The sequence below is a fragment of the Halichoerus grypus genome, chromosome 11 (genome assembly GCF_964656455.1).
Source record: "Halichoerus grypus chromosome 11, mHalGry1.hap1.1, whole genome shotgun sequence".
Classification (NCBI taxonomy): Eukaryota; Metazoa; Chordata; class Mammalia; order Carnivora; family Phocidae; genus Halichoerus; species Halichoerus grypus.
Genome location: NC_135722.1, coordinates 54,134,967 through 54,161,971, shown reverse-complemented (window position 1 = coordinate 54,161,971; position 27,005 = coordinate 54,134,967). Strand labels below are relative to the sequence as shown.

Here is a 27,005-nt window from a genome sequence, read left to right as displayed (position 1 = left end):
CCCTGGAATCTGAGGATGAGGGTCTCGGGAGGGTGCAGGAGAAGGCAGGTGCCCCACAGTGTCCTCCTGGTGTCCCCTCCCAGCCCCCTGCCCAGACCCAAGATGGCAGCAAGTCGGAAACTGCCTGGTGCCAGCTCACATTCTCTGATTACCCTGAGTAAACTGCTGCCTTCCCTGAGCCTCAGTGTCCCAAGCTGTCCAGGGGGCCTGTGGGTGGTTCAGTCTTTCTGGAGAGCAACTAAGCAGCAGCAATCAGGAGCCATAAAAAGTTCATTCCCTTTGGCCCTATAATTCTATTTGTAGGATCCTATCCTAAGAAAATAATTAATAATACAGAAAGCTATGTGCAAAAAAATTTTTTGTGTGTTCATTTATAAGAGTGAATCATTGGAAACTGCTTTCATTGGTAGAAAGTTGACTACATTTGGCACATGAACTCAGCAGACCACATGGCTGGCTGCTCGAAAGTCACGCTGCCTCGGGAGTTTTACTGACATCAGTAAATTCTTGCGTGAATAATGAGAAGAGAATTGATTGAGTACTTACCACATGCCTTGCCTCACTTGGTGCTCAGGAAGCCCTGAGCCCTTCATCCTATAGATGAAGAAACGAAGGCTCAGAGAAGTCAGGGATGACATCTGATCGATCCTAGGATCCCCAAATTTTCATATTTTAGCATTGAAATTGAGATGAATGTCACAGTCAGCGGCATCTTAGACTCAGGGAAGCCTGTCAGCTCTGCAGGGTCCTGCAGGCCAGTAGGAGACAGAGTGCGGATTGGAACCCTCTGCACCTGCCTCCGAAACCCAAGCTGAGCACATGCTAGATGTGGCAGGGTCCTGGCTTTGCTGTTTTACAAATATGTCAAACCAGGGGAAACCCACTGGAAGAGAGGTCTGCAAAGTCTTGGTGATGGTTCCTTCTGGGCAGTAGAATTATGGTGAATTGTTCTCTTCTTTATGCCTCTTGGCGTGCCCCAGTGTCCACTGGCCGGACTGGTGAGCACGGAAACCGTGATGACGTTACGGAGCGCTCCCGGGCCTGGTCGCTGAGCCTGGCTGTAAGAGCCGAAGGCCACTGGCCCCGGAGAACCTCCTGGTTCCCTGATGCAGGTCTGACCTCTTCCCCTCCGGGCAGGTACCTCTACAACCGCATGGGCTACTGGAGTGACTGGTCTGTACCCATCCTCGTGACCACCGCTGCCGCCTTCACCTACATCGCGGGCCTCCTGGTAGGTGGGGCTGCCCCAGAGGGCAGGCGGGCCTGCTCCCAGCGGGAGGGCGAGCCACCCTGGTCAAAAGGGGCAAGCTGGCTTTTCCCAGGGCCTCTCAGCCTCCCGCACTGCTGGGGCTTGGTCTCCCTTAAGGTGGGAGGTCCTCTTGCTTTTGCCCCATCCTGGAATGTTTTCCTCCTGACCCAGTGCGAGCCCTCTTGCTCTTAGAGCCCACTGCAGACTGACTCTTCCAGAAGCTTCTGCTTTGGTTCCTGCTCCCAATTCTCTATTCCCTCAGACTCGGGTCAATCCCCCTGCTGGACTGGGGGCTCTCGGGGGACTAGGCTCACGTCTTCTTCAGAATCCTGGGGCCTCGAACTCCCAAAATATTCACTGGGCAGCCCAAGTGCAGCAGGGCCCAGTGAGCTCTTGAGGGAGAAACTGTAGAGGAGGAGGAGCCAGAGGCCTAGAATAATCTGGGAGGTGGCCAGGCTTGGGCTGGGCTGGGCATTCCCATGGCCTGTGGGGAGGTTTGTCGACGGCTCCGAGCCAGGCCCAGAGTAGCAGCGGGTGGCAGGGTGTCTGGGAACTAGCAGAAACCTTCGGGTCACACAGAGCCCTGACTGTCCCCCTGTGGGCCCCCTCTTCAGGTCCTGGCACTATGTCACATCGCCGTGGGCCAGCAGATGAACCTGCACTGGCTGCACAAGGTAAGGGCTACCTCCGCGGGGGCTGGGGGAAGGGAGTCGAGGCTGTAGGCTGCAGCGGCAGAGGACGAGCTTGGACATGCCATCCTCGCTCCTTGGGAGGAGGCCATCGTTCCTCTGGATCCCCATGACAGTTGTTCCAGTAGCTACCAGAGTACTCACTCCACACCTGTTCTCACAGGCTGGCCTCCGTTAACTCATTCAACCCTCACGGTAGCCCTATGATGTAGGTACTGTTATCATCCCATCCTGCAGTTGGGAAAACTGAGGTACAGCGAGGTTATGAAACTTGCCCAGGGTCTCCCACTTAATAAGATCCTAGATCTGAGCTGCTGACTGGCCAGCACACAGGTCACAGCCCCGGCCCCTCTCCTCCTCATTCTTCAGTGAGCCCCCACTGTAAAACTCGGCCCAGTGATGGGACTCCCAACTCAGAGCCCTTCCCACCGCTCCCCTTGCTCCGGGGTGATCCCACCTCCCCGACTAGCACTGAGGCCCTGCAGGACTTGGGCCCCGCTAACATCTCCTGTGTGGGACGGTCACCTCAGCTTCTGCTGCATGAGACAGCCCAGGCCCTCCCAGCACGGCGGCCTCTTCTCTGCCTTTCCTCTTCGCCCTTGCCCTCCCTTTCTCTCTCCTTTGGACTCCTTCCTTGGTTTGCCTCCCCTACCTACAGCCTGCTCAAGATCGTGCAGCCCTGGCAGGCTCCCCTGCCACAGTCCTGAGCGTCTGTGCTGCCCACTTCCACCGGGCTCCCCCGCCCCAGCCCTCCCCAGTCTGGGAGCTCCCTGCAGGCCAGGCTGGCTTTGCCCATCTCCATGTCCCCCGTGCCCCCTCAGGACTGGGCCCATACATACATTCCGAGCCTCAGCACTCAGGCCGTTGATTGCACGCGTGGTGCTAAATGTATGTGGCCGATGCCTGTCCTTCCCGGGGCCTCAGTGGGCATGGGGTGTGGTAGAAAGCCGATCGAGAGAGCCCCTCCTTCCTTGGAGCATGTGGGCCTTGGAGGGAGGCTGGACATTTCTTTTTTCCCAGAGCCTGGCTCAGAGTGAGCATGCTGTTTAGAAAGGGGCAGAAATGTCCAGAAGTAACCTTGAGCCCGTGAGAGGGATGCAGAGTGACAAGGGGAGGGCTCACTTCCTGCTAGAAGGGGGACACAGAGCAGGAACCAGAAGGACGGGGGGGGGGGGGTGTGGGGGCAAGAAGCTGGGCTGTGCGGAGTGGCAGGTGCCAGTGGGCATCCAGGGAGCCTCCGAGGTCAGGCGCTGGGAAGTCAGACCCTGGTGACTGAAGTCTGAGAGGAGTGAAGACCAGCTGGCCGCCCTCCCCCTTCCTCCTGCCTGTCACTCTATCCCGAGGACTCCTCTGAGCTTCTGAAGTCCCCTCATGAGGCACTTTCTTCTCCTGGCTGAGCAGCTGACACTTGAAAGAACTGCCCCAGCCGGCACGCCAGGTGGGGCCAGCACCCACTGGGGTCCCCTCCTCTGGCTCACACCTGCTTCTCAGCAGGCCGGGTCACACCTGCTTGATCCTGGTGGAGAGGCCTCCGGAGGTCCGGAGCCAGCCCGGATAGCAGATCAGTACAGGGAGTCGTCCCCTGGGGCTGGAAGGATCAGATCCCTTCGTGGGCACCAGGGCCAGCTCCTGGGGTGCCAGTCCTGCCTTCCTCCCCCCTCAGTCCCCTCCCGTGAGATCTCGGGGTGAACAAGGTCTTTCTAGGCAGAGCTGATCCATAGCTGGACCCACTGCACCAGGAGGGAGGGAGTTCCTGGGGGCTGGGAGGATTCAAGCAGGCCTGGAAATTCTACTGTTCTGCTTCGAAGATTCTGTCACTTGATTCTAAGATTCTAAAGAATCCTATTTTTTGTTTTAACCAATGTTTGACCATCTAATACACTGACACGGTTCAAAATTTTAAAAGTACTAGGAAGTATGGAATGCAAATCTCCCTGCTATCTTCCCAGAGATATTTTAAGTATGTGCAAATATGCATGTACATTTCCTGTTTTCCTCCTTCTTTCCCCAAAAGTAGCCTGCTCCCTCTCTTCTGCACCTTGGCAAAACCAGAGCTCCTTGCCCTTCGGGCGTTGAGAGCCTTCCCATTGGCGTCCACCCCTCACCCCTGCCCCACCGGCTCATCCCTGGTTCCTGCGGCTGATGGGGCTGCCCGACATCCCCGCGCTCTCGTTTCCTTGCTAGCGCAGTGTGGCCGTGAGCTGGGCGGGGAAGTGTGCGGTAAAGAGTTCTTACCACGTAGCCTCGTTGCCCAGTGCCACCGATCCACGCCCCGCAGTCTGGGCTTAGAAAACACCCTCACCATAAAGCGTTCACCGATTTCTTGACTTTGGCCAATCCATCGGGTGAAGATGCCACTAGTTTAAATGTGGGTTTCCCTCATGATGAGTTAGATTCAGCATATTCCACATGCTGGAGTCACTTACGTTTCCTTTTCTGTAAACTGGCTGTTCCTCTCTTTTGTCCTTTTTGCGATGGGATTTGCTTTTCACTTATTGATTTGGAGGAGCGCTTTATAGATTCAGAGAATTAGCCCCTTGGCCAATGAGCTGCAAATAATTCTTCCTAATTCGTCTTTCGACTGGGCTTGTGTTTTTTGCCATAGGAACTTTTTTATTCTTCAGGGTGTGAATGTGTCATCTCTTTGATGTCTCCTGGGTTTTGTGTCAGACTTAGAAAAGTCTTTCCCAGAAAAAATGTCTCTGCTGGTATCACTTGGTAACTGTAGGTTTTACTTTTTTTTTTTTTTCCCCAACATTTACCTGTTTTATCTTTCTGGAATTTATTAGGGGGTATAATATGATCTTTGTTCTTTTTTAGATGGCTTCCCAAGTCCCGACTCTCTGTTCAGTAATCCATTCCTTCCCTCTAACTTGAGATGACACTTTTGTATTAGACTAATTTTTTTTAATGTATTTAGATCTGGGGGCACCTGGGTGGCTCAGTCAGGTAAGCATCTGACTCTTGATCTCAGCTCAGGTCTTGATCTCAAGGTCGTGAGTTCAGGCCCTGCAATGGGCTCCATCCACGCTGGGCAGGGAGCCTACTTAAAAAAAAAAAAAAAAAAAAAAAAGATCTGTTTCCACTTCTCTCTCCAGTCTCATGCCAGTATCGTACTGCTTTACCTACGACAGTTTGATGTTTTAATCATTATCTTTATTTTGAGAGTCTCTGGTTCCCTGGGATCACTAGTAGGTGCAGGCTGCAGAACAGAGGGGCCCAGGATGGTGCAGAGAGGGAGTCATTCAGGGCAGGCAGAGTACTGTGAGCAGATCTGGGAGTCCACTTGGGGACCTTCCCCCTTCCTCCCCAGTCCTCCCAAAGCTTCTGTTGCCCAGAAACAGGAGCCAAGTCCAGGGGCTCAGAAGGTGAGAAGGTCGAAGTGTGCTCGGGGCTTTCCAGTAAACAGGAGGTGCTTTCCCTGAGATGCCCCCCTTCCCGCCCCACCCACCACTCCAGAAACGGCTCCCACCTCCCCAGGCCCTTCCCCGTCCTGGCCCCGGTCGGAGCCCACCGCCCCCATCTGTGGCCTTGCCTGACTCGTCTGCTACAGTGGCAGCAGCCTCCAGCCCAGGGCCTGCCTGGAGGAGGTGTCTCAAACTCTGCCACTAACATTTAGTAAGCGTTTACTCTCTGGGTGCCAACCACCGTGCTCTGTTAGCATGCCACCTGCTTTCTCTCCCTTGTCCCCACACCCCTTTCAGGCGGGCACTCTCTCTCCCCGTTGCACAGCTCAGGAGACGTGCTTCCGGAGGCTAGCCTCTCCCCGGAGGACCGCAGCGCCGGGCTCTGACTGAAGGAGGGGATGCGCGGGGCCCCCGAACCCTGGCCAACCATCTGCATGGGGACCGCAGGGCCCAGCGTCCAGCCGCCCCCGGGAGGCCGCCGTGCGGCCCCTCGGCAAGGCTGGCTTCCAGCCCCGTGCTGCTCGGACTGGCTGCCTGTGTCCTCCGTCCCTCCCGCGGTCCTCTCAAACCGCGGTCCTCTCAAACCACAGTCCCCTGCACAGAACTCCAAAGACCGCTTTCACAGGAGCCGAGCGCACCATCTCTGGGCCTTCTGGGTGGGCTTTATCCTTTCCAGCCACATTTGAGGAACAATGGTCACACTGGGCCCCGGTGCTGTTATTGTGGCTTCGGGAGACAACATGGGGTATGGGGGGAGCCCCACAGACATCGAGCACCGCAGTGATGCTGCTGAGCATAATGGTTGCCACGACAGCCACGGCAAGACTCAGAGAGAATAACAATTTTAACTGCGTTAGGATTATGGGAAATCAGTGTCATTGCACGTCTCTCCACTAGCAGTTAAATGTGGTGAGACTGTCAGAAACAACCCTCCAGAGACTTTGGCTGTGCCCAGGGCCTGCCTGGAGGGGGCAGCGGTGGGGGGGGGGCGCACAGGGAGCCCATGTGTGGAGGGGGATTTCTCAGGGACGGCGAGCACACTCCTTGGCCTCCCTCCACTGCAGTGGGACACCCCAGAAAGAGCACGACCTCCGAGACAGGCAGGATGGGGTTCGCTTCTGGATCTGCCCCCTCAAAGCTGCGCGGCAAGCAAGCCCTCATGCTGAGCGGTTTCCCTGCGTGTAAAATCAAGGTGATCGTGACCTCACCTGGGACATTAGAAAAATAAACATGAGGAAAGCAGGACGTCCGTCCCCTGGCCTCGGGCACGCGGGCCCTCTGTCTGCCTGCGTCTCTCCCCTTCTCGTGTTTCAGCCCATAAAGGCCCCCACCCATCTCAGCCTTATTACTGCTTCTTATGGGAACATTCATTTCCGGGCTGATGGGCTGGAATGACAAACCTCCAAAGGAAAACTTAATCCCAGGCAAGGATGAATCCTCCCTGCCTGGCAGGGAATGAAGATGGATCAACTGCTGTCTCTGGCCTCCCCGTGCCAGCTCGTTCAGTTGGTGGCAGGCCCTCAGAAGGCGTCTGCCTTGAGAAAGGCCCTGAGGAAGAGAAAGGGGGTGGCAGTGAGGAGACAGCTCGCAGCAGTGGTGGCGCAGGGGGTGGTGGCCTTGACTGGCCCATTACGGAGAGGGGGGTGGGGGACCTGGGGGAGAGGTGTGACCTGAGCCTAGAGGTGCCAGGCTTGGCAGGGAGGGGAAGGTGGCTGGAGTGGGGGGGGGCGTTGGAGGGGGGCTGGGGACTGAGTAGTCAGAAACCAGGCTTCACTTAGTTTGGGGGAGCATCTTGCATTGCATGAGATGTTTCAGATCCCGTCTGTCCCCAAAGCTCTCTGTCCTGTGGAGGTCCTGTCTCATCTTCCCTCGGAGTCACGCTCCTTGTTTCTCCAGGAGGCAGCTCCAGGGGCAGCCCACCCCCCGACCCCCCCACCCCCACACACAGTAGAAGCTGGAAGCAAGCCTTGGCAGTGGGGCCCGTGGGGCAGAACCCCACCTCACTTCTGCTTGCTGTAACCTCAGGGGCTATCGGCTCTTGCAGGGGACCCGGCTCCTCAGCCTCCTGCCCCCGAGGCCTGGACGAGTCACCCTTCACCCCAAGGGCTGCTGGCAGGGCTAGGAGAGGCCTTAGACATGACCGGCTGGGCCCAGGAGAGGTCCCCACTGGCCGAGTGTCTTCCTTCCTCACACCCTCAGGGGGGCTGGACCCTGGGCTGAGCCTCCGCCTCCCCCCAGCTTCCTCCCACCTTCTCTCCTCTCCGGCCTCCCTTCTGTTCTCTTGAGGTCTGCCTGCCTCCTCCTGCCCCTGTCCCTCGCTGTCACTTCTGACTGGCCGTCTCTGGCCCTCTTTCAGTCATGCCTCCTTTCCGCTTCCCCACCTCCCTGTTTCGTGGGTCTCGCATTCCATTCCTCCCCGTGTTCGTCTCTCGGCCTCCCCCTGCTGCCTCTGCCCCCCTGTGACACACTGGGGACACTCGGGCTGTCCAGGCACACCTGCTCTGACCCTCTGTCTGGTGATTCTTCCCCTTCCAGATAGGGCTGGTGGTCATCCTGGTGTCCACGGTGGTGGCCATGTCGGCCGTGGCCCAGCTGTGGGAAGACGAGTGGGAGGTGCTGCTGATCTCCCTGCAGGTGAGTGGGGGCGGGGGGTGCTGGGCAGCTGCTTCCTCGGGACCTTCCAAACAAGGCAGGGCCTTTTTATCACTCATGTCTCTCCAAAGGCCCAGAGGGGGCAGGGAGCGGTCTAGGTCACATAGTAAGTCAGAGCAGGGAGGGGGCTATAGCTTTGGGTTTCTGCACCCCGAGTTTCCTTCCACTGAAAAATGGAGACAGAGTTCCCTGCCTCATGGATAGAAACAGGCTGTCGGGATGTCGGTGACCAGAGGGTATGGGCGTGGCTGGGAGCCAATGGTCCCTCTTGCCCCTTCCCATACACAAGGGCACAGCGCCATTCCTGCACGTGGGGGCCCTGGTCGCCATCACTGCGCTCTCCTGGATCGTGGCGGGACAGTTCGCCCGGGCAGAACGGTCCTGTAAGTATGACTGCCTTCCCAGTACCCAAACCGACTTGTCCTGCCCTCACTTGGACGTCACCTAGGTGGCCTAGGGATAAGGTGTCGCTCTCAGCGTGAGGGTTCTGATTCAGAGTGGCCTACAGGTTCCACCAAGGGCTGCAGCATGTTTTCTCCTCTGCTTGCCTGTCTATTGTGGGAGTGAGAAGTCAAGCTCACCTTCCCAGCAAGAATGGGGGCTGCCCGTGGTGCAGGGTCCCTGCAGAGCATCTGGGTCCTGACGGGGAGGGAAGAGAGGTCCAGCATCCCCCCGCTTCCAAGCTGCCCAGGGTTCATGGGTGGGCCTCGTGGGAGCCACACAGCTCACCAGGCAGCCTCACTCACAGCCTGTGTCTGCAGCCTCCCAGATGGCCATTCTCTGTACCTTCTTCACCGTGGTGTTTGCCTTCTACCTGGTGCCTCTCACCATCTCCTCTCCCTGCATCATGGAGAAGAAGGATCTGGGCCCCAAGCCAGCCCTCATCGGCCACCGTGGCGCCCCCATGGTGAGTGCCACCTGAGCGTCCTAACAGAGTAGGGTGGGCTGGAGCTGCCATTCTGGGGGAGACAGGCCAAGACCTATCTCCTTGTAGAGAGAACCTTGTAGGGAAAGGGAGAGAATAAGCGTAGTGTAGTAATAGCAATAATCTTTAGCCCTTTCGGAGGGCATCTGGGAGGAACTGGTGGAAAAGCTGGGGAGCTTAGATGGGACTGAATCCTGAAGCGTCCTGAAGGCATCTTGCTTAAAAGATTTAACTTTTATCCTGAGGGCCCTGGGAAGATGCAGGAGGGCTTCAGGCCGGGGCCAGACCCGGCCAGGTTGTGGGTTGGGAAGGCCCAGGAGAGAGAGGTGCCAGGTGTGGGGAGAACAGCAGGGCCCTGGGTTGCAGGAGTCAGCAGGAGCACCTTTCAGGCTGTGGGGGGTGGAGCGGATGGGTACAGCTCAGAGCCCACTGCTAAAGGGAAGGCAGCTGAATGGGGTTGAACTGGAGAGAGGAAGCAGTCAAAGTCAGAGCCCTGTGACCCCACAGTAGACCTTCCACTTGAGAGGATGGCTTCAGAGCCATGCTTCCTCAGCCTTCGGCAGCTGTGGGAGCCTGGGTCCATCCCTATCTGCTCTGTGCCCGTTTCCTCATCTTGTGTTCGGGGCTAACGAGAGTCTGCGCTGGTGAGCCATGCAAAGCAGGACTTAGCACGTGTGAAGTGCCCAGCTATGAGCCTGGTGCACAGAAAATAAGAGGCAGACATTCCTGCTTTCTGGGGCAGGCCTTCTCCTCTGGACCAGGGGTTCCTTTCCAAGAACACCCTGAACTTGTGGTTCTTAACAGAGGCAGTACCACTCTCCACCCCCAGGGGGCACTTGAGGACTTCGTGAGAGCTTTTTCTTGGTTTTTGCAGTGATTGAGGGTTCCATGATGTCGTTGAATTTCAGGGTAGTCAAGGTGGCCTCACAAAGTAACTTGTAAAAGGAGGTGTTGAGTCTGATGCGGCTGTGAATCACCCTTAGGTGCTTCCCCACTACCTGTGGTGGGTGTTACTGTACCCATTTTTTAGATAAGATTCAGACTTCTGTGCCCAGCTGGACCCTAGTGCCCTCCCAACATACCCTTTGCTGGTCCCAGCACCTCCTGGAAGAAACCAGCTCAAAGGCCATGGCTTTGGAGTCAGAGGGATCTGGATTTGGGGTCCAGTTTTGCCCCCATGTTGCCTGTGTGGGTCGGGGGTGTCACCAGTCCCCTCTGAGCCTTATGCTGCAGACTATCATGAGCATAACTTAGAAGCACAGCCCGCGCAGGTGGACGGGGACCAAGATTACAGCCCCTTTTCTGTTCGGGACCTAGATTACCCACCTGGCCTGCTCTGGAGGCCAGGGGACGAGCTCCTGCACTGAAGGGGTGGTGCTCAGCCAAGGGGAAGGAGCCAAGTGGCCCCAGCATGGATCAGTTTTAGTAGGAAAAATTTCTATTATTCATAGAAATTGCAAGAATGGTATAAGGAATTCTAGACCGAAGAATAGTATAATGACTCCAAGACCACCTTCAACATCTATCAGTATTCTTGCCATTGTTTCATCTGTCTCCCTTTTTCTTTTCTGCTGCAATATTTTAAGATTTTTAAAAAAGATTTATTTTAGAGAGAGAACACAGTAGGAGGGACAGAGGGAGGGGGAGATAGAATCCCAAGCAGACGCCGCACGGAGTGCGGAGCCAGATGCAGGGCTCGATCCCACAACCCCAAGATCACAACCCGAACTGAAACCAAGAGTTGGATGCTCAACTGACTGCACCACCCAGGCGCCCCTATTTTAAGATTTTTTTTTAAAGTCTGTTTATTTAAGCAATCTCTATACCCAGTGTTGGGTTCGAACTCCCGACCCTGAGATTAAGAACTGCATGCCCAGGACACCTCAGTGGCTCAGTCGGTTGAGCATCGGACTCTTGGCTTTGGCTCAGGTCATGATCTTATGGGTTGTGGGATCAAGCCCTGGGTCGGGCTACACTCTGCCCTCGGCGTGGAGTCTGCTTGGGATTCTCTCCCTCTTCCTCTCCTTCTGTTCCTCCCCTCCACACTCTCACTCTCTCTCAAAAATAAATAAAATCTTAAAAAAAAAAAAAAAAGAACTGCATGCTCCACAGACCGAGCCAGCCAGGCACCCCTCTGCTGTAATATTTTAAAGCAAATCCCAGACATCCAGACATCGTATCGTTTTGCCCATATATACTTCAGGATAGATCTCTAATCCATAAGGACGTTTTTTGTTTTAATAGAATGACAACTACAGTGACGCAGTTACACCCAACCAAATTAATAATTCTTTAATATTATCTAATACTGAATCCATGTTGAGTTTTTTATTGTTTCAAAAATACCTTTTTACAGTTGAGTTGTTAAAAATCAGGATCCAAGCAGGGTCCACATGGTGCATCTGGCTGACATGTCTTCCAAGTTTCTTATAGTATGTAGCAATCCCCCTCCCTTTTTTCCATATGCTGTTTGTCAAAAAAACTGAGTCATTTGTCCTGTAGAATTTCCCACGTTGTGCCTGTGGCTGATTGCGTCCCCGAGGTGGCTGCTGAGTGGCTGGCACGAGCGCCTGACGCAGCCCCATGGGTCACTGCGCCTGCACGTGTATCGGGGTCTACACCTGGGGCGTCACCGCCTCTGGATGCACACGTTTGTGTGTGTGTGTGTGTGTGTGTGTGAGAGAGATAAGCCCGAGTGCACACTGCTGGCTTGGAGTTGGTGTCCGTGTGCCCTTGGGTGTATGGCTTGTGTGTGTGTGTGTGTGTGTGTGTGTGTGTGTGTGTTCTTTAACATTTGGTCAGACCAACTCCAGCGCTGGAACTTTGAACCACAGTGAACTGCCCAGCTGAATTTGTGACAACCGCCCGCCCCCCCCACACACACACACTCAGAATCCTACTTGGGCTTAGGCTGAGGCAGGTAAGGATTAAGAATTCGCCATGAGGGGCCCCTGGGTGGCTCAGTCGTTAAGCATCTGCCTTTGGCTCAGGTCACGATCCCAGGGTCCTGGGATCGAGCCCCGCATCGGGCTCCCTGCTCCGTGGGAAGCCTGCTTCTCCCTCTCCCACTCTCCCTGCTTGTGTTCCCTCTCTTGCTGTGTCTCTCTCTGTCAAATAAATAGAATCTTAAAAAAAAAAAAAAAATTCGCCCTGAAATCCTGCATGCTTCTTGGAGCCCTCTTGGGGTCCCCAGGCTGGCCAGGGCAAGCTAGGTTTCCACGGCTCTTTCTCCAGGAAGCCAGCACCTACCCCAGGGAGACCTGAGTTTACAAAGCCTCTGCCCTTCCCCATCACTTCCTCTGCTCCCCAAGGGTCTTTGTAGCCCCTGCGGTGCTCCCCACAGTCTACCTTCTGCAGCCTCAGCCGACAAGGGAGCTTTGGCACCTCTGAGGTGGTCACTTGTGAGACGCCTGGCCGCACGACATTTAGAGGCAAGATGGGCAGGAACTCCACTGAGTCCACGCCCATCTCTAATGCCTCAGTGGCCCTGTTCTGCCTCTGGGTGGGGCCTCACACAGCTCACCTGACTGGGAAAAGGGAGCCGTGTCCCCCAAAGCTGCTCTGCCCCAGGGGAAGGGGAAGAAAGGAACTCGGGTATAGAGACTGCTGATGTCTCTCATCTCACCTATGAGCTTGATAACATTAGCCAATTTTATAGCAAGAGAAGCTGAGGTGCAGAGGTGAGGTGAGCGGGGAGTGGAATTGTTCCTTCTCGGCCCCATAGCCCTTGCTGTGCTAGGCCGCCTCCCAGAGGAAGGGAATGTGTTATGTGTGGGAGCGGCGTGGCCAGAGAGAGAGAAGATGGGCACAAGTGTGTCTTGGTGGGAATGAGATCAGCCACAGGAACCCCTTACAGCCCATCCCTTCACTGCCAGAAGACCTCCCTTCCTCTTAACGCCCCCCACCCCCCACCCCGCGCACTGGGTCCTAGCCCAATCCTTGGTCTGGTGGTGACGCCCAGTGGCTACAGAGGATATGACAGGGTCTTCAGACCAGACAGAACGAGGGAGGGAGACCTGGAACTCCCAACTGGAAAGACCCCCAACTGGAAGGACCCAGTGAATTCAGAGAACACTGAATATACATCCCCAAGGGGAAAATGGGGAAACTGAGGTCCATAGGAGAACGAGATGCACCGATGGTCACAAAGCTAGTTTATGGCAGGGCCAGGGCTAGAACCAGGATCTTGTGATGTATATGCTATAGGATTAATAGTAGTCACTTATTAAACACTTACTGCATATCAGACAACATGTTGGGGGCTTATAATCCCTGTAACGGTCTAGGGGATGGTCTTGTCATGTCTGTATAGATGAGAAAACTGGGCATCCTGTGGAAACTCTGCCATCCTAAGTACCTTCTCCTCTCCCTCTGGGATCTCCACCCAGACCCGGGGTGTAACCAGGAGGAAACATGGCCGCAGCCCCAGCCCCAGATTGCACCCCCACATTTATATACATCAACACTAACCACCCCTGCCTCCTCCCCCGCAAAGAAAACCTGCGAGGCAGGCACGATTTAACAGATGAGGAAACCGAGCCTCGGAGAAGCTGCGTGGTGCCCAGGGTCCCACAGCTACTGCCTGGACGAGCAGGAACTAGAACCAGGCCTACTCCAGCCTCCCAACACGGAAGGGTCTACACTAGCTGGGGAGATGTACATCAGCTAAATCTTGGCTCTCCTTCCTGCCTAGCTGGCCCCAGAGCACACGCTGATGTCCTTCCGGAAGGCCCTGGAACAGAAGCTGTATGGGTTACAGGCTGATGTCACCATCAGGTAGGTATGGGGGTTGGGAGGACCACAGCGCCCCTCATGCCCGCCACATCCACATCTGGGACTTTGCTGGAGGAACCTCAGGTCCCAGAGCCTCAGAGACGGGAGGGCCAAGGCTTGGATTATCCACTGCAGGGTCCACACCCTGTTTGTGACAAATGCCAGAATATAAAATAGGGAAATAAACAGATGCTCTTGGTTCAAGCAGGGGTGGGGGAGTGGGACCTGGAGTCCTGCCACAGATCCAGTTGAAGGAAAGACTAGATCTATATGGCTCAGCAAGACGGAGCTCAAACACGGTAAGTGAAATAAGCACATTGCAGAGCGATACAGTCACTGTGACGTCATTTATATTTTAGTTCGAAGACCACAGTAAGATCACTTACTCTCTGTAAAACCTTGAACGACTGTTACTGAGGGTTTGATGTGTGTGTGTGTGTGTGTGTCTGTTTGGGGATAGGGAGGTGTTGGCCAGGAAGAGGCGCACTTCCCGTGAGTGAGAGCCACACAATCCATGCGCCGTCTCTTGCCTCTGCCTTTCCAGCCGTCCCTCAGATTCAATGCCCATATTTCATCATGCTCCCTGGTAGGAAAAAAAACAACCAATGTGCCATTGACGATTCTTAATTTTAGAGCTACCATGAACACTTTAATGTTTGCATTATTTGTTCAAAACGCATGCTTTTAAATATTCATTTAAAGATTTTTTTCATGCAAAAAAAAAAAAGTTTCTATGTTCTCAACGTGTAGATTTTAAAAGTACTTAGTAATAAAGGTTGAGAAGAATGCATACCAATCTCACAACAGATGACCTCTTGAAAGGGGGAGAGAGGCGGGGCTACCACGTGGAGTTTGCACAGGTGGTGTATGAGTGAATAGGGCACCACACATGTGAGGTTCCGAGTGTAGATACCACCGTTAGATAACCCATCGTTCCCAGGGTAGACATCACAGAATTGTGTGTTTATCACTTTCTAGCAGATGTGGTAAAATGCCTTGAGGAAGGGGCCACATGTGCTTCTTACTGTTTCACACTAAGATACCACAGGGGCTGTTGGCAGCCAGTCGGGTAGACCAGGATGGTGGTAAGGGGGAATGTGTCAAAGGGGGCCTGCATTTGTCCTGTCCTATTATGGCGTCACATGGACTGGGTTCTAAGTCAGGTTCTACCACTTCCTGGGCTGGTGCGTTTGAGCTAGATACTTCCCTCTCCCAGCCTCAGTTTCCCCATTATCAAATGAGTTCGCACCTATCTGCTATGGTTGCTAACAGGCCCAGCCCCCCTCTTCAGCGGTCCCTACCCACCCCCCCAACCCTCACAGAGAGCCAGAGGGACTCACCCCCTGTCCTCCCTGTGCACACAGGGAGCCTGAAGCCCAGAGAGGAGCAAAGCCTGCCTGGGTCCCATGGGGGCTGCTGTAGGTGGGTGGGAAGGAGTGTATGGGTGTTGGTGGAGGGGATCACTGGTGGGCAGGTGAGGGACCTGGGTGGACAGTGACTTGGGGGATCCCACCTTCCCGCAGCCTGGATGGTGTGCCCTTCCTTATGCATGACAACACCCTGCGGCGAACCACTAACGTGGCGGAGGAATTCCCGGAGCTCGCCCGCAGGCCCGCCTCCATGCTGAACTGGACCATCCTGCAGAGGCTCAACGCCGGCCAGTGGTTCCTGAAGGTCTGGCTCTACCTGTCCCAGTCCTAGGCATGGAAAACACAGACAGGGACCCTATGGAGTGACAGGGCCAGGGGCGGCCAGCAGCTCAGAGGACCCCTAGTCCCCTAGCATCAGTGACTCACAGCCAGGCTGGTTAGTGGCCTGCTTGAGCTCCTGCCACTGGAGCCCAGATGTCATGGTTGTTAGTGCTTGTTCTCGTTCTGTCTTCCCCATCAGAAAAAGTTGACACTGATGATAATAGTTAACAGGTAAAAACTGGGAACTCCGTCAAACTCCAGAGGGAGATTGATTTCTGGTCTGAAATGCTACTAAAGGAGAAATGTGCTGGAATCTGGGAGAAGTTCCAAGCAAATGACTTTTCAGGAAACAGGCGTGGCGTGGAGAAGTTAGGGTTGGGGTCTCCTAGACTCCCCACAGGGCCCCCGCCGTCAGTCTGCCTGACCCCGTGCTCGGTGGCTGGTGAGGCAGCCCTGTGTATCCCTCTCTCTGCCAGGCGGATCCCTTCTGGACGGCCAGCTCCCTGTCGCCCTCCGACCACAGGGAGGCGCAGAACCAGTCCATCTGCAGCTTGGCAGAGCTCCTGGAGCTGGCCAAGGGCAACGCCACACTGCTGCTCAACCTGCGTGACCCGCCTCGGGAGCACCCGTACCGCGGCAGCTTCCTCAACGTCACGCTGGAGGCCCTGCTGCGCTCCGGCTTCCCCCAGCACCAGGTGAGGCCCCGCCCGGCCACGCCCCGGGCTTGGCTGGCCTCCAGCGTCCATGAACCACACCGCCCGTCCGGACCTCAGCTTCCACATGTGCAGGATGGGGGAGCGTGCCCCTTGCCTTCCTGACAGGTCGTCCTGGGGACGGGAGGGACACAAGAAAGGCCTTTAAAATGGACAGAGGGCAGGAACCGGTTCTCTGGAACACTGGTATTTCCGCATCCCTGTGGTGTAATACTCGGAGATCAGAGAAATTGGAAACCACTTTCTGGCAGCACACGGGACCGGTAGCAAGCTACAGAGTGACGCGGGTTATCAGTCTTGGGACAGGGGTCTAGAGGGGAGAGCAGTTTCACAGGCTTGGCTGGACCACGTTGTCCCCTGTAGATGATTATTACACGTGAGCCTCACTGTGGGCCACATCCCATCACTTTTAACCCTTCCAGGGGCTTTAGGAGGGGTAGACGCTGTAACCCCAGGTGACAGAAGAGAAATCTGAGGCTGCCCCCTTCTGCCTGCAGGTCATGTGGCTGCCCAACCGGCAGAGGCCCTTCGTGCGGAAGGTGGCTCCTGGCTTCCAGCAGACGTCGGGCTCCAAGGAGGCGGCCACCAGCCTGCGGAGAGGCCACATCCAGAGGCTGAACCTGCGCTACACTCAGGTGTCCCGCCAGGAGCTCAGGTGCCCACCCCAGCTCACGCAACGGGGGCCAGACGGACGCACTGGGGCTCGTGGTTCAAAGAGTAGAGGTTAAGAGCATTGGCAGATCTGGGTTTTGTCTGAGCTTGCTCCTCTGCGGGGGGAGATTCCTTTCTCCGGAGACAGTGGTGAGGACAGCGGGTTTATAAAGGGGGACATGCTTCAGAGGCGTCCCACGCTGGGCCCGGAGGCCCCCCTCGGAGGGCTGACAGCCTCTGTCCACCTGCCCCACAGGGACTATGCGTCCTGGAACCTGAGTGTGAACCTCTACACGGTCAACACGCCGTGGCTGTTCTCCCTGCTGTGGTGTGCGGGGGTCCCCTCTGTCACCTCCGACAACGCCCACACCCTGTCCCAGGTGCCTTCCCCCCTCTGGATCATGGTGAGCTGGGGAACGGTCAGGGGGCAGAGGGTCCCTGGGGGTGTGCAGAGAGAGCCTGTGGCATGGGGTGGGGGGCAGGCTCCATGCTCGGGGCTCTCTGGTGAGGTGTCAGGTGGGGAACAGCACGTGAGGAGGATTCTCATGGCCTCTGGGGTCTGCACTAAGGTGCGAGGGGGTGGGAAGAACCTGGGCCCAGCCCATGGGGAGAAAAACATCACTCAAGGGCCCTAGAGGAGTAAATTACTACTTGGGGTTTGGGTTTGGGGGGGGTTATTATGTTTTGTTTTAAAGGAGGGGAAGGCATTAGAATAATAGAACAAGGATAGGGGACATTAAACACTGTTCTGAGAATACAGCAAATAAAACCAATTTTTACCTGGCTGATCGAGCCCCTGCTGACAGGCCTGAGCTCCAGTCCCAGCTCTGCTTTTGGGGGCTCGGGGCGCCCTTGACCTCCCCGCTGTGCTCCTACTGCCACCTCCCTGAGGACATGACAGCCAGTCCAAGGTCTTGTTATGGCTGAGACAGTGCAGGGTCACAGAATCGGATCCAGGTTATGGATGGTGTGTCCATCCACCTGCCCGTTGTCCTTACAAACCTCCAAGGGCTCTGCTCAGAACAAGGTGAAGTGATGACTGACTAGCAGCGGCAATGAGCACTCTCCAATTTTCAGGCCACAGGAGCTGACCAACAGCAAGGACCCCTGGCACAGCCCCGCTCCCTCCAGTTTACCTGAGATCGAGGGCCCTGGAGGCCTGGCCGCACTCTGGAGGCTTTGCCCTCCCTGGCCCCTGGAGGGGGAGCCCACGCTCCACACCCTACAGTGACACACATACTCTTAAACCCGCACAGCTGCCGTACGCCTCTCCACCACACCCCTGCGTACCTGCTCGTCATTCACACCTTCACGTACAGCTGCCTGCCTTCCATTTACTCACCACCTGCTCGGAGCCCCCTTAAGCACACAAATCCTCCAGGCTTATTAACACATGCCACCTCTACCCTGACCACTGCATCTCTTTTCACACACACACACACCCACACCCCTCCACCCCCCCGCCGAGCTCACTCCTACAAAATACAATCTCAAGACCCCAAGCCCCGAACCCCCTCTAGGCACTCCCTATCCCTTCCCTGATGGTGACATGGGGTCGTCCTGCCCACGGACTCTCAGTCTGGAGCTCCGGTATGGACTGGCCATGACTGAAAACTGGCCATGGGCCATCTGTCCACAGCCCCCAGACGAGTACTGTCTCATGTGGGTCACCGCGGACCTGATCTCCTTCATGCTCATCATTGGCATCTTCGTCCTCCAGAAGTGAGTACGCTCTGACCCCCTTGCACACCCCACAAGCCCAGCCCCCACCCCAGCCAGTTGAACTTCCTCCTGAGCCCTGGGCCTGGAGAAGCCCTGATCAGGCAGCCTGTTCAGGGTAGGACTGCCCAGCAGGCCCCCTAGCCCATCCTCCTCAGCCAGAGCTTGAGTGGCTTCTGGAATGAGCACCCAGCTGGGAGCCCAGAGCCAGGCTCTGCCATGACTTGCTGTGTGGACTCTGGTGGGTTTGGGCTCCTCTCCGGCTTGTCCTCACCTGCTCCCCAGGGCCTGGGCTGTCACCAACACCCAGCACTCCGGTGTGCCATGCTGGAGACCTCCTGCCTGTTAGGGTAGCACCCGGGACAGCGGTGCAGTGGGGAAGTGGGGTTGGGTCCGGGGGAGGGTTTAGGGCCAGGCAGGGGCCCCAATCCAGCCACCACCACCAACTGGCTGTTTTATTCCTGACTGACGTTCTCTCTCTGTCACTCACCGCTCTGATCCGGCGCATGTCCCTCCTCTCTCCCCACCCCCCTCTCTGCTGCACTGTGGTATCTCACAGCTATCACTTGATCAGGTAATTCTGGTGTGGTCTTCCTCTCCTGTTCCTCTTTCTCCCCCTCCTTGCCATCCCCTTCTCCAGTTCCATCCGAAAACCTGCTGTGCGCCAAGCCTGTGCCTGGGTCAGGGTCCCTCGCGGGTCACCCTTCCAGACACCTCTGCTCGCCTGACGCCTCCTGCTGTCCCCATCTCGCCTTGTGTGCGCCCCCGCCCTCTGATCCTCCTGCTGTTCCTTGCAGGTTGCTGACCTGGCCCCTCTCAGCACCAAAGCGGCTCCCCCTGGGGAGGGACTGGGCCTGGCCACCCCTCCCACGGCTGGCACTCACAGGGGCCTTCACCCCTGCTCTGTGCAAACCGTACCAAGTTCTGTCTCTCCCTTCCCATCTCTCAGTGTCTCCTCTCGGGCTTTGCCTCTCGAATCGCTGCTTATCTTTCTGTGTGTCTCTCATCTCTCTCACTCTCTATTTCTGCCTCCCACCCGACTCCTCCCGCCTTATACACACAGCCTCCCTGCTTTCCCCTGCGGGAACCCCACAGTGGTTGAGCTTCCTGTCCTAGATGTACCTGGCTGCAGAGACCCTGGCCTGACACCTTCCTCCTGGGTTTACTGTGAATTTCCAACATGAGTCCTAGGTCCTGGGGATCCAAGCCCCCACCTTGGTCCAATGCCTTGGGCCCCCCTGGTTTAGACAGCTTTACAAACTGCTCCCTGGCTGAGGGACCGAGCCCAGCGAAGGGACATGTAGGGTCCTTCCTTCATCCTCTCTGTCAGCAGACACCCTCTCCCCCATGCGGCACCTGTGCTGGGCCCGCAGCAGGGAGCCAGGCCTTCACCCTTGGAGCCCCAGGGTGCTGGGGGGCAGCCGAGGTGGCCCAGGTGCTGGGATGGACATGCCAGGCCCACTCTGTGTCCAGCCAGGGCCGTGACATGGTCTTCCTGCGGGTCAGGAGAGGACTGACAGGAGGGGACCCTGAGGGAGACCATTCCCTGCAGGCCCCCTCCCTCCACTCATACACTCAACAGATCCTCTGGGCACCTGCCACACAGCAGGTTTTGAGGTTGGTGCCAGGGATACTGTGACCAATAAGAGACCCAGTCGCTGCCCTCAAGGACATGTAGGGCAGCCAGCCCAGCCAGAGCACGGGCTGCCCTCCCCTCTGCTTCTTGCTTTCCCCTGTCTGTCTGCTCTTTTCATTCACCCACCTGCCTGTCCATCTGCCTGTCCATTTCTGCTGTGCTGACCCCATCTGGAAACAACTGATTTCTCATGAGTCTGGGCTCCCCCCCCACCCCAGCAGGGCTCAGTGCCTGGGGGGTTGGGTTCTTGTTTCCAAGCTGACCCCTGCGCTTCTCTCAGTGGGAGTGGGGGTGGGGGTCCAGTGAATCTTTCTGTGTAGTTCGCAGGAAAAGTCTTAAGTTCGCAGACCAGGGATTTGGGGCTGGTTGAGAGGAACTGCAATAGCAAAAACTGCCCTGGGCTGGGCACAGGACCCTGAGTCCCCAGCTCTGCCTGGCCCCTGCGCACCCCGCACAGCCCCATCCAAGTCACTTGGACACCCCTGCCTCTGAACCTGTGAAGACAAGGCCCCCACAGCCTCTCTCTCCCTCCCTCCCCTCTTACACTCCCCCCCACCCCGGGCTCTCCCCACTGGCTTCACTCGCCTGGCCCCATGGGGGAGCTGGAGGATACAGCAGCCGGGACTCCCTGAGACTGGTGTGTACCCCACAGATGAGTGTCAGAGTCATGCCTGCTAAGCTCTCCCCCAATTTGTCTCATTCAGAGTCCATGTGCAACTGTGGGCACCTGAAACACAATTCACCAACCCCAAACCAACCATCTTCCAGGGCGAGGGGACCTGATCTCGGGTTCTGGGGACAAGGGGGAGGCTGGAGAGCCCTGCTGAGAGTCAGCAGACTCTGATTCAAGCCCTAGCTCTGCCCTTGTCTGGACCTCCATTTCCCCATCTGTAGTTAGACAAGAGACCTGCTGGTCTCTCAGGCCAAATCCAGATAGGTTCTGGGATTGGGCAGGATCCCTGCTCCAAGGAAGGCTGGGAAAGGACCTATGGCCATGGGCCATCTCTGCAGGTGGCGCCTGGGTGGCATACGGAGCTACAACCCCGAGCAGATCATGCTGAGTGCTGCGGTGCACCGGACCAGCCGGGACGTCAGCATCATGAAGGAGAAGCTCATCTTCTCAGGTGGGCAGCCCTGCAAAATGAGGCCGTGGGCTGTTACCTGCACCGCCCCCTGCACTTGAGTACGCCACGTACAGGCAGGGACACAGCACGGACATACATCCACCCACCCGGCTTCACGTACACAGGCGCATGCACCCCTCCATATGCGGCCATCAACTCCAGACCCTGTGGTTGTCAGCCCCGTGGGTGGTGGACAGGGGTGACATGTGGCGGGGGTGGGGGGCTGCTTTCCCTTTGCCTGGCTTATTCACCATAAATGCTGATTTTTCACGCCTGCTTGCTGCCAGCCCCTGTTGGCATTCCCAATCTGATGGAGGGGGCAGCTGTATAAACAAATACACAGAAAATTGGGTGCCACTAGAGCTCTAATAGGGGTGCTGAGCCAGAGTGGGGTGCAGAGGAGAGTGGTCAGAGCTCTCTGGGGCAGTGAGGGTCTTGGGGCCCACTTTGCAAGGGGACCTAGCTGGAATGGGAAAGATGTGTAGGCGGGGCCTGGGTGATGGGTTTGAGGTGAGGGCTGACCAAGTAGAGAAAAGGAAGGGCATTCAGGCAGGAACAGCAGGTGTTCAGAGCTAGTGAGGGGCCATGGCTTACTGGAGTACCAAGAACTATCCATCCTTCCATATGGCGTGAGGGGTGGCCTCGCACTCGCGAGGACGGCACAAGGGAGGCACTTGGGCCTCGAGTGTGTGGTCAGGAACTTGGGCTTCACTTTGAAAGCAGAGTAGGGTCACGGGCAGATCTGTCCTTGCTACAGTAGGGCTGTAATAAGCACCACAAACTGGGTGGCTTAAACAACAGAAATTTATTGTTTCAGTTCTGGAGGCTAGAATTCCAAAATGAAGGTGTTGGCAGGGTTGGTTCATTCTGAGGGCCATGGGAGAAGGATCTGGTCCAGGCCTCTCTCCTTGACTTATGGATGGTCATCTTTGTGTTGACATGGCATTCTCCCAGTATGCATCTGTGTGTCCAAATTTCCCCTCTTTATAAGGACACCAGGCATACTGGACTAGGGCCCACCTTAATGACTTCATCTTACCCAATTAACATCTGCAGCAACCTTATTCTCAAAGTCACATTCTGGAAGTACTGGGGGTTAAGACTTCAACCTATGAATTTGGGGGAGAGCACAATTCCATCTATAGCAAGTGTGGACGGTGGACAAGAGGGGGAAGCTGGAGGCAAAGAAACCAGTAGCTCAGGGGAGAGATTGGGTGTGGGAGCACAGAGAGGAGAGATTTGAGGGATATTTAGGAGCCAGATGGGCTGGGGTTCAAATCCCAGCTCTATCTCCAACTAGATAGGTGAACCAGAGCACAATTAGCATCAGACTCCTCCCTGTAAAAGGGACTGGTCCTCCCTCACAGGGTGCTTGAGGGGTTAGCACCACAGCTGGCCCAGAGGTATGCTGAGTAACCACTGTCTGAATGACCGAGACTCCAGTGGGAGTGACTGATTTGGGGGCTGGTTTCCAGGATTGTGTGACCATCCACTCATTTATTCACTCCTTTATTTATTCATACCTTCAACAGATGAACGCCAGGCACTGTTTTAGGTGCTTAGGATTTACAGATTCCTGCCAATGGGGCACTTGCATTCCCCCTGCCTTGGCTCAAAAGGAGCCTTCCCTGAGCACCAAGGCTGGGTTGGAGTGCCTCCCCTGGTGGCCCACAGCCCTCTAGCCACACTGGGGAGCTCCTGGAAGGAGGGGCCAATCACAGGCCCCTAGGGTGCCCAGGCTCCTACAGCCTGGCCCAGAAAAGTCAGAAGGGGCAGAGAGAATGAATGGAAAGAAAGAGGCCAGCCCCTAGGCCTGGCAGGTTCTGTGCCTCCAGGCCCCCACCTGTCCTTCAGTGCCAAAGGCCATTCATTGAGCACCTTCTGAGTGGAGACTCTGAAGAGCCAGCCACAATCCTCACCCCATCCTGCCCATTCCAGGTTGAAAAGTCCTTTCCAGAGACCCTCAGCCTCACCTCCCCTCAGGGTAGGCTCAGCTCCACTCAGCAGACCCTTTCTGAGCCTCTGTTACATGTCCAGTGCTGTGCCAGACAGTGGGACACAGATGCCCAGACCTCACCCCTGTGCTTGAAGTACTCCAGCTGGTGGGGGCCACAGACAGTGACAGTACAGGAGGTGATGGGGCAGGGGGAGGCAGGGGCTAGGGTGGCCATGAGGAGGCCCCATTCCAGCTTGGGGGGCTCAGGGGAGGCTTTGAGGAGGCAGTAGTAACAGAGATGAGAAAAATTGAGCTAGATTTTAAGAAAAGGAAGTGTTGACAGGGAGGACACTCCCAGGAGAGGGGCCAGTGCGTACAAAGGCCCTGAGTAAACGCATGGGCACCAAGATCAGGAGGGTACAGATGGTTTTCTGTGGCTGGAAGGTGGAATTCCAGGGGAGAGTGGACTGAGGTGTGGCCAGAGTGTTTGCAGAGTCCAAGGAGGGCCCTGAAAGCCAACCTCAATAGCAAACCCGAACCCAGTGATTTCATCAACCTCCAAGTGCCTAACCAGGACTTCCCGTGGGTTACCCTTCCCACTGCATTTGCCAGCCATCCTCATGGACCCCTCTTCTCCCCACTCACATTCTGCCTCCCTCTGGCCCCACAGAGATCAGCGACGGCATGGAGGTCTCCGATGAGCTCTCTGTATGTTCAGACAACAGTTATGACACGTATGCCAACAATGCTCCCACCCCTATGGATAACCGAAGGAGTGGCAGCCGCACCAAGACGCTCACAGACCGCAGTGGGTGTTAGCCGAAGACCTGTCTGTCCCAGCCTGTACCTAATGTGGAGACCAGGGAACCCAAGAGAGCTGGCAGAAGCATGTCTGGCCTGGGAGTGCGCTGGGAGCTGGCTCCATGGCCTCCTCATTGGCTCCAGCCCTCTGTCAGCCATGGCCTCCCTTGGAGGGGGCTCCCCTCTCTCCTGAGGCCCACTTGGGTCAGGACTCCAGCCTCACAGATGCCCCTGCAGGCCTGGGGCTCCTTCTGGAAAGTTTGGAGCCTGGGGCCTGGTCCTCCCCTGGAGGCCTTCCCTTATATCCTGATCTGGAAGCTCTGATGAGTCACTGGGCTATGCCATGCCCCATGTGGCAGTTGAGAATGTGGATGTCCACCTGTCCGTCCTGTCTATGCTCAGAGGCAATCGACTTCTGCATGTCTCCTGCCTCAAGGGCCTGGACTGGGCCTCTGTTCTTCATGTCAGTCTCAAAAGCACAAGGATTTTCAGCCCAGGAGGAAAGCCTGCTGCAGTGGTGGAGACATTCCTCCCCGACCGGCCTCCTACTACCAGGAGAGGGACCGAGTCACGTCCCCAGGAGCAGCTGGAGATGGCCAGAAGAGTAGGCTTAAGGCTGCTTTTACCCCTTACCTAAGTGTCCAGCAGGCATCTAGGGCAGAGTGGCACAGAGGCCCAGGAGATCCACAGACTGACACAACCTCAGGTTTCCACATCTGTGGCCACAGAGCAGTGGCCACATGGGAAAAAGTGTTCTAAGCATGGCCAAGGAGGCCTATAGCAGAGCGAACCTGAGGGCCTTGGTCAATATGATTAAAGCTGCCATCTTGACATGTGTCGTCTCTGAATGGTCTGTGGGAGGGTAGGGAGAGGGTTTGCTGGGTTTGGGATTCAGTTTTGGGCTGATGATTTGAGGAGGAAGCATTCTCAGAAATGAATGGAAGAGCACAGGGTGCTAGGGTGCTTGGGCCCCTACCCAGCATCACCAGGACACTGGGACTTCCTGAACAGCCCTGGGATTGGGGACCAGTATCCCCATATTGTGGCGGGGGGAGATGGTCCTGGAGTGGTAAAGTGACCATCCAAAGCCACACAGCTGAGAATGGGCAAAGCCAGAAGCCCGCCCAAGCTCTGGCCCCAGAGTGGATGCATGCCTTACGTAACCAGCCAGAATGGCAAGGCAGATGGGGAGGCCTCCTGGGTCTGACATAGGGCTGGGTAGTGGAACCAGCAGGGCCCCTCACAGCTATATGACGGCTTTCTGAGGTGCTTCCTAGGAGCCAAGGGATGTATCTCTTCTCCAAACAGGGGTCTTCTGGATAGAATCCTTGGGGTCTGAGCAATTCTGGCACCTTCTTGGAGGAAAAGAAAAGAAACCCCTCCCAAATGCTGGAATCCAGACTGGGCCCCCCACATTAACCTCTAGGACTGCCCACTGGGAACTGTGAGGGGATTCACCCTCCTTTCATCCTACTGAACATCTGCCAAGTGCATCCCTTCCTGGGGCAGAGGTCAACTCCCACCTCTCCCTGGGCATGAAGTATAAGGGAAATCCTGAATGGCTGGATCAAGGATGGGGCACATTGCTCTACCCAAAATGCCTCAGTAACCTCTCCAGCCTCTGGCAGACCTACCCACGAAAGTGGATTTGACCTTTCACTCCAGCCCTTCCCTGTCCCATCAGTGCCCCTGGCCAGGATATCCCAGGCTCGTGGCCACACTTGGGCTATCTGAGACATCCTGGAGGCTTCAGGGGCAGGTAGAGGGGGCTGGGAGTTCTGAGTGGGACAGCGAGTTAGCACCCCACTCTCACCAGGACCCTACACTGTACCCACCTCCCTGGTGCAGAGGCAGTCTAGCTGCCTCCCCTCACCCCAAACAATGGAGGGAGGATGGAGGCCATCCCCTAGCTGGGTAGACAGCCAGTCTTGTCTCCACCCTCAGCTGAGCCTGCAGCCTATGGTCAATACTGGCTCCCGTCCCTTGACCCGAAGAGTTACTGAGAACCCCACCTTCCTGATGCCACCCCCCACACTCTCCCCTTGTCTGCACAGGACAGACTGACTGCCCTGTTCACAGGAAAACCAGAGACAGGGCCCCTTCCCTTCCCACTTCTTCCCTCCTTCCTTGGACGCCAGGGGTGTGGCCCCCACCAGGTGGAGCGTGGCCCCCACCAGGTGGAGCCTGCCCCCCACCTGCTCAGGGCCCTCCTTCCCAAGTACAGATATAAAAGGGCCCAAACCTCTCCTGTCCTTTGACACACAGCAACGCACACTCCTTTTTTAGGGAGAAAGGAAATACACCTTTCCCTGGCGTGGGGTACATGAAACAGACTCTGCCCCCAGGCCTCGGGACACATACTTGGCCAGCATCACAGTGAGCCCATCACAGCTCCTTCCACAAACTCAGCCTGCCCAAGCTGGCCAGGCCACGTTCCTGCAGCACCCGGGCCTCACGGACTCCACATGGCACATGGCTTTCACTGACAAACCTCCCCGAGTGTCACAGCAACCCGGTAAGATAAGGCAGGGCAGGAACTGCAAGCCTCCCTCCTGCCAAGATGAAGAGCTGGGCCAAGGGATGGGCAGTGATCCGCCTAGGGCTGCATGGCGAGTCATGGCAGTTCTAGGACCAGACCCCAAGTGCCCTGGGCCTATCTGGGCTCTTGTCAAAGCAACCTCCTCCCAATTGCTGTCCTCTTCTGTGAAGGCAAATCTCACCAGCCTCTCAAACACCAGGCCCTGTGGCCCTTTGTGGAGGCAGCAAATGATCTGGGACCAGCCTATAGGGTGGCCTCCCCTGGCTCCAGGAGGCCAGGCCTGCTCAGTACTACCACGGCCCACCTCACTGAGTCCCCTCCAACGTGGGTGCATTGCTGAAAACCACCTCAACTCATACGATGCCACGGCCATAGGACCACACGTGGGCCCCAAGACACAACCTCCTGTCCTGCAGACAGACCCACGTCACACACAGGATCACACAGACACAAAGAGGGACCCACCAGGCAGACAACCAGACACATGAAGTCCCACGATG

The 27,005-nt window shown here is 56.4% G+C and overlaps 1 protein-coding gene across 5 annotated transcripts in view; it reads left to right on the top strand.

Annotated features, from left to right (window-relative positions):
• The window catches only part of GDPD5 (glycerophosphodiester phosphodiesterase domain containing 5), an 82,621-nt gene extending 57,824 nt beyond the window's left edge, over window positions 1–24,797 (top strand). For 4 of the 5 annotated variants that reach the window (XM_036082814.2, XM_036082815.2, XM_036082818.2 and 1 more), the window contains 14 exons: window positions 1,138–1,231; window positions 1,864–1,923; window positions 7,881–7,979; window positions 8,287–8,380; window positions 8,759–8,904; window positions 13,616–13,698; window positions 15,219–15,369; window positions 15,863–16,081; window positions 16,597–16,754; window positions 17,007–17,154; window positions 18,390–18,472; window positions 19,029–19,043; window positions 21,117–21,229; window positions 23,836–24,797. In XM_036082814.2, coding sequence (XP_035938707.2) covers window positions 1,138–1,231; window positions 1,864–1,923; window positions 7,881–7,979; window positions 8,287–8,380; window positions 8,759–8,904; window positions 13,616–13,698; window positions 15,219–15,369; window positions 15,863–16,081; window positions 16,597–16,754; window positions 17,007–17,154; window positions 18,390–18,472; window positions 19,029–19,043; window positions 21,117–21,229; window positions 23,836–23,984 — 1,612 coding nt within the window. In that variant the 3' untranslated portion in view covers window positions 23,985–24,797. The remainder of the gene's footprint in view (window positions 1–1,137; window positions 1,232–1,863; window positions 1,924–7,880; window positions 7,980–8,286; window positions 8,381–8,758; window positions 8,905–13,615; window positions 13,699–15,218; window positions 15,370–15,862; window positions 16,082–16,596; window positions 16,755–17,006; window positions 17,155–18,389; window positions 18,473–19,028; window positions 19,044–21,116; window positions 21,230–23,835) is intronic. The other variant, XM_036082816.2, reaches the window with a different exon arrangement.
• Window positions 24,798–27,005: the final 2,208 nt, after the last annotated feature.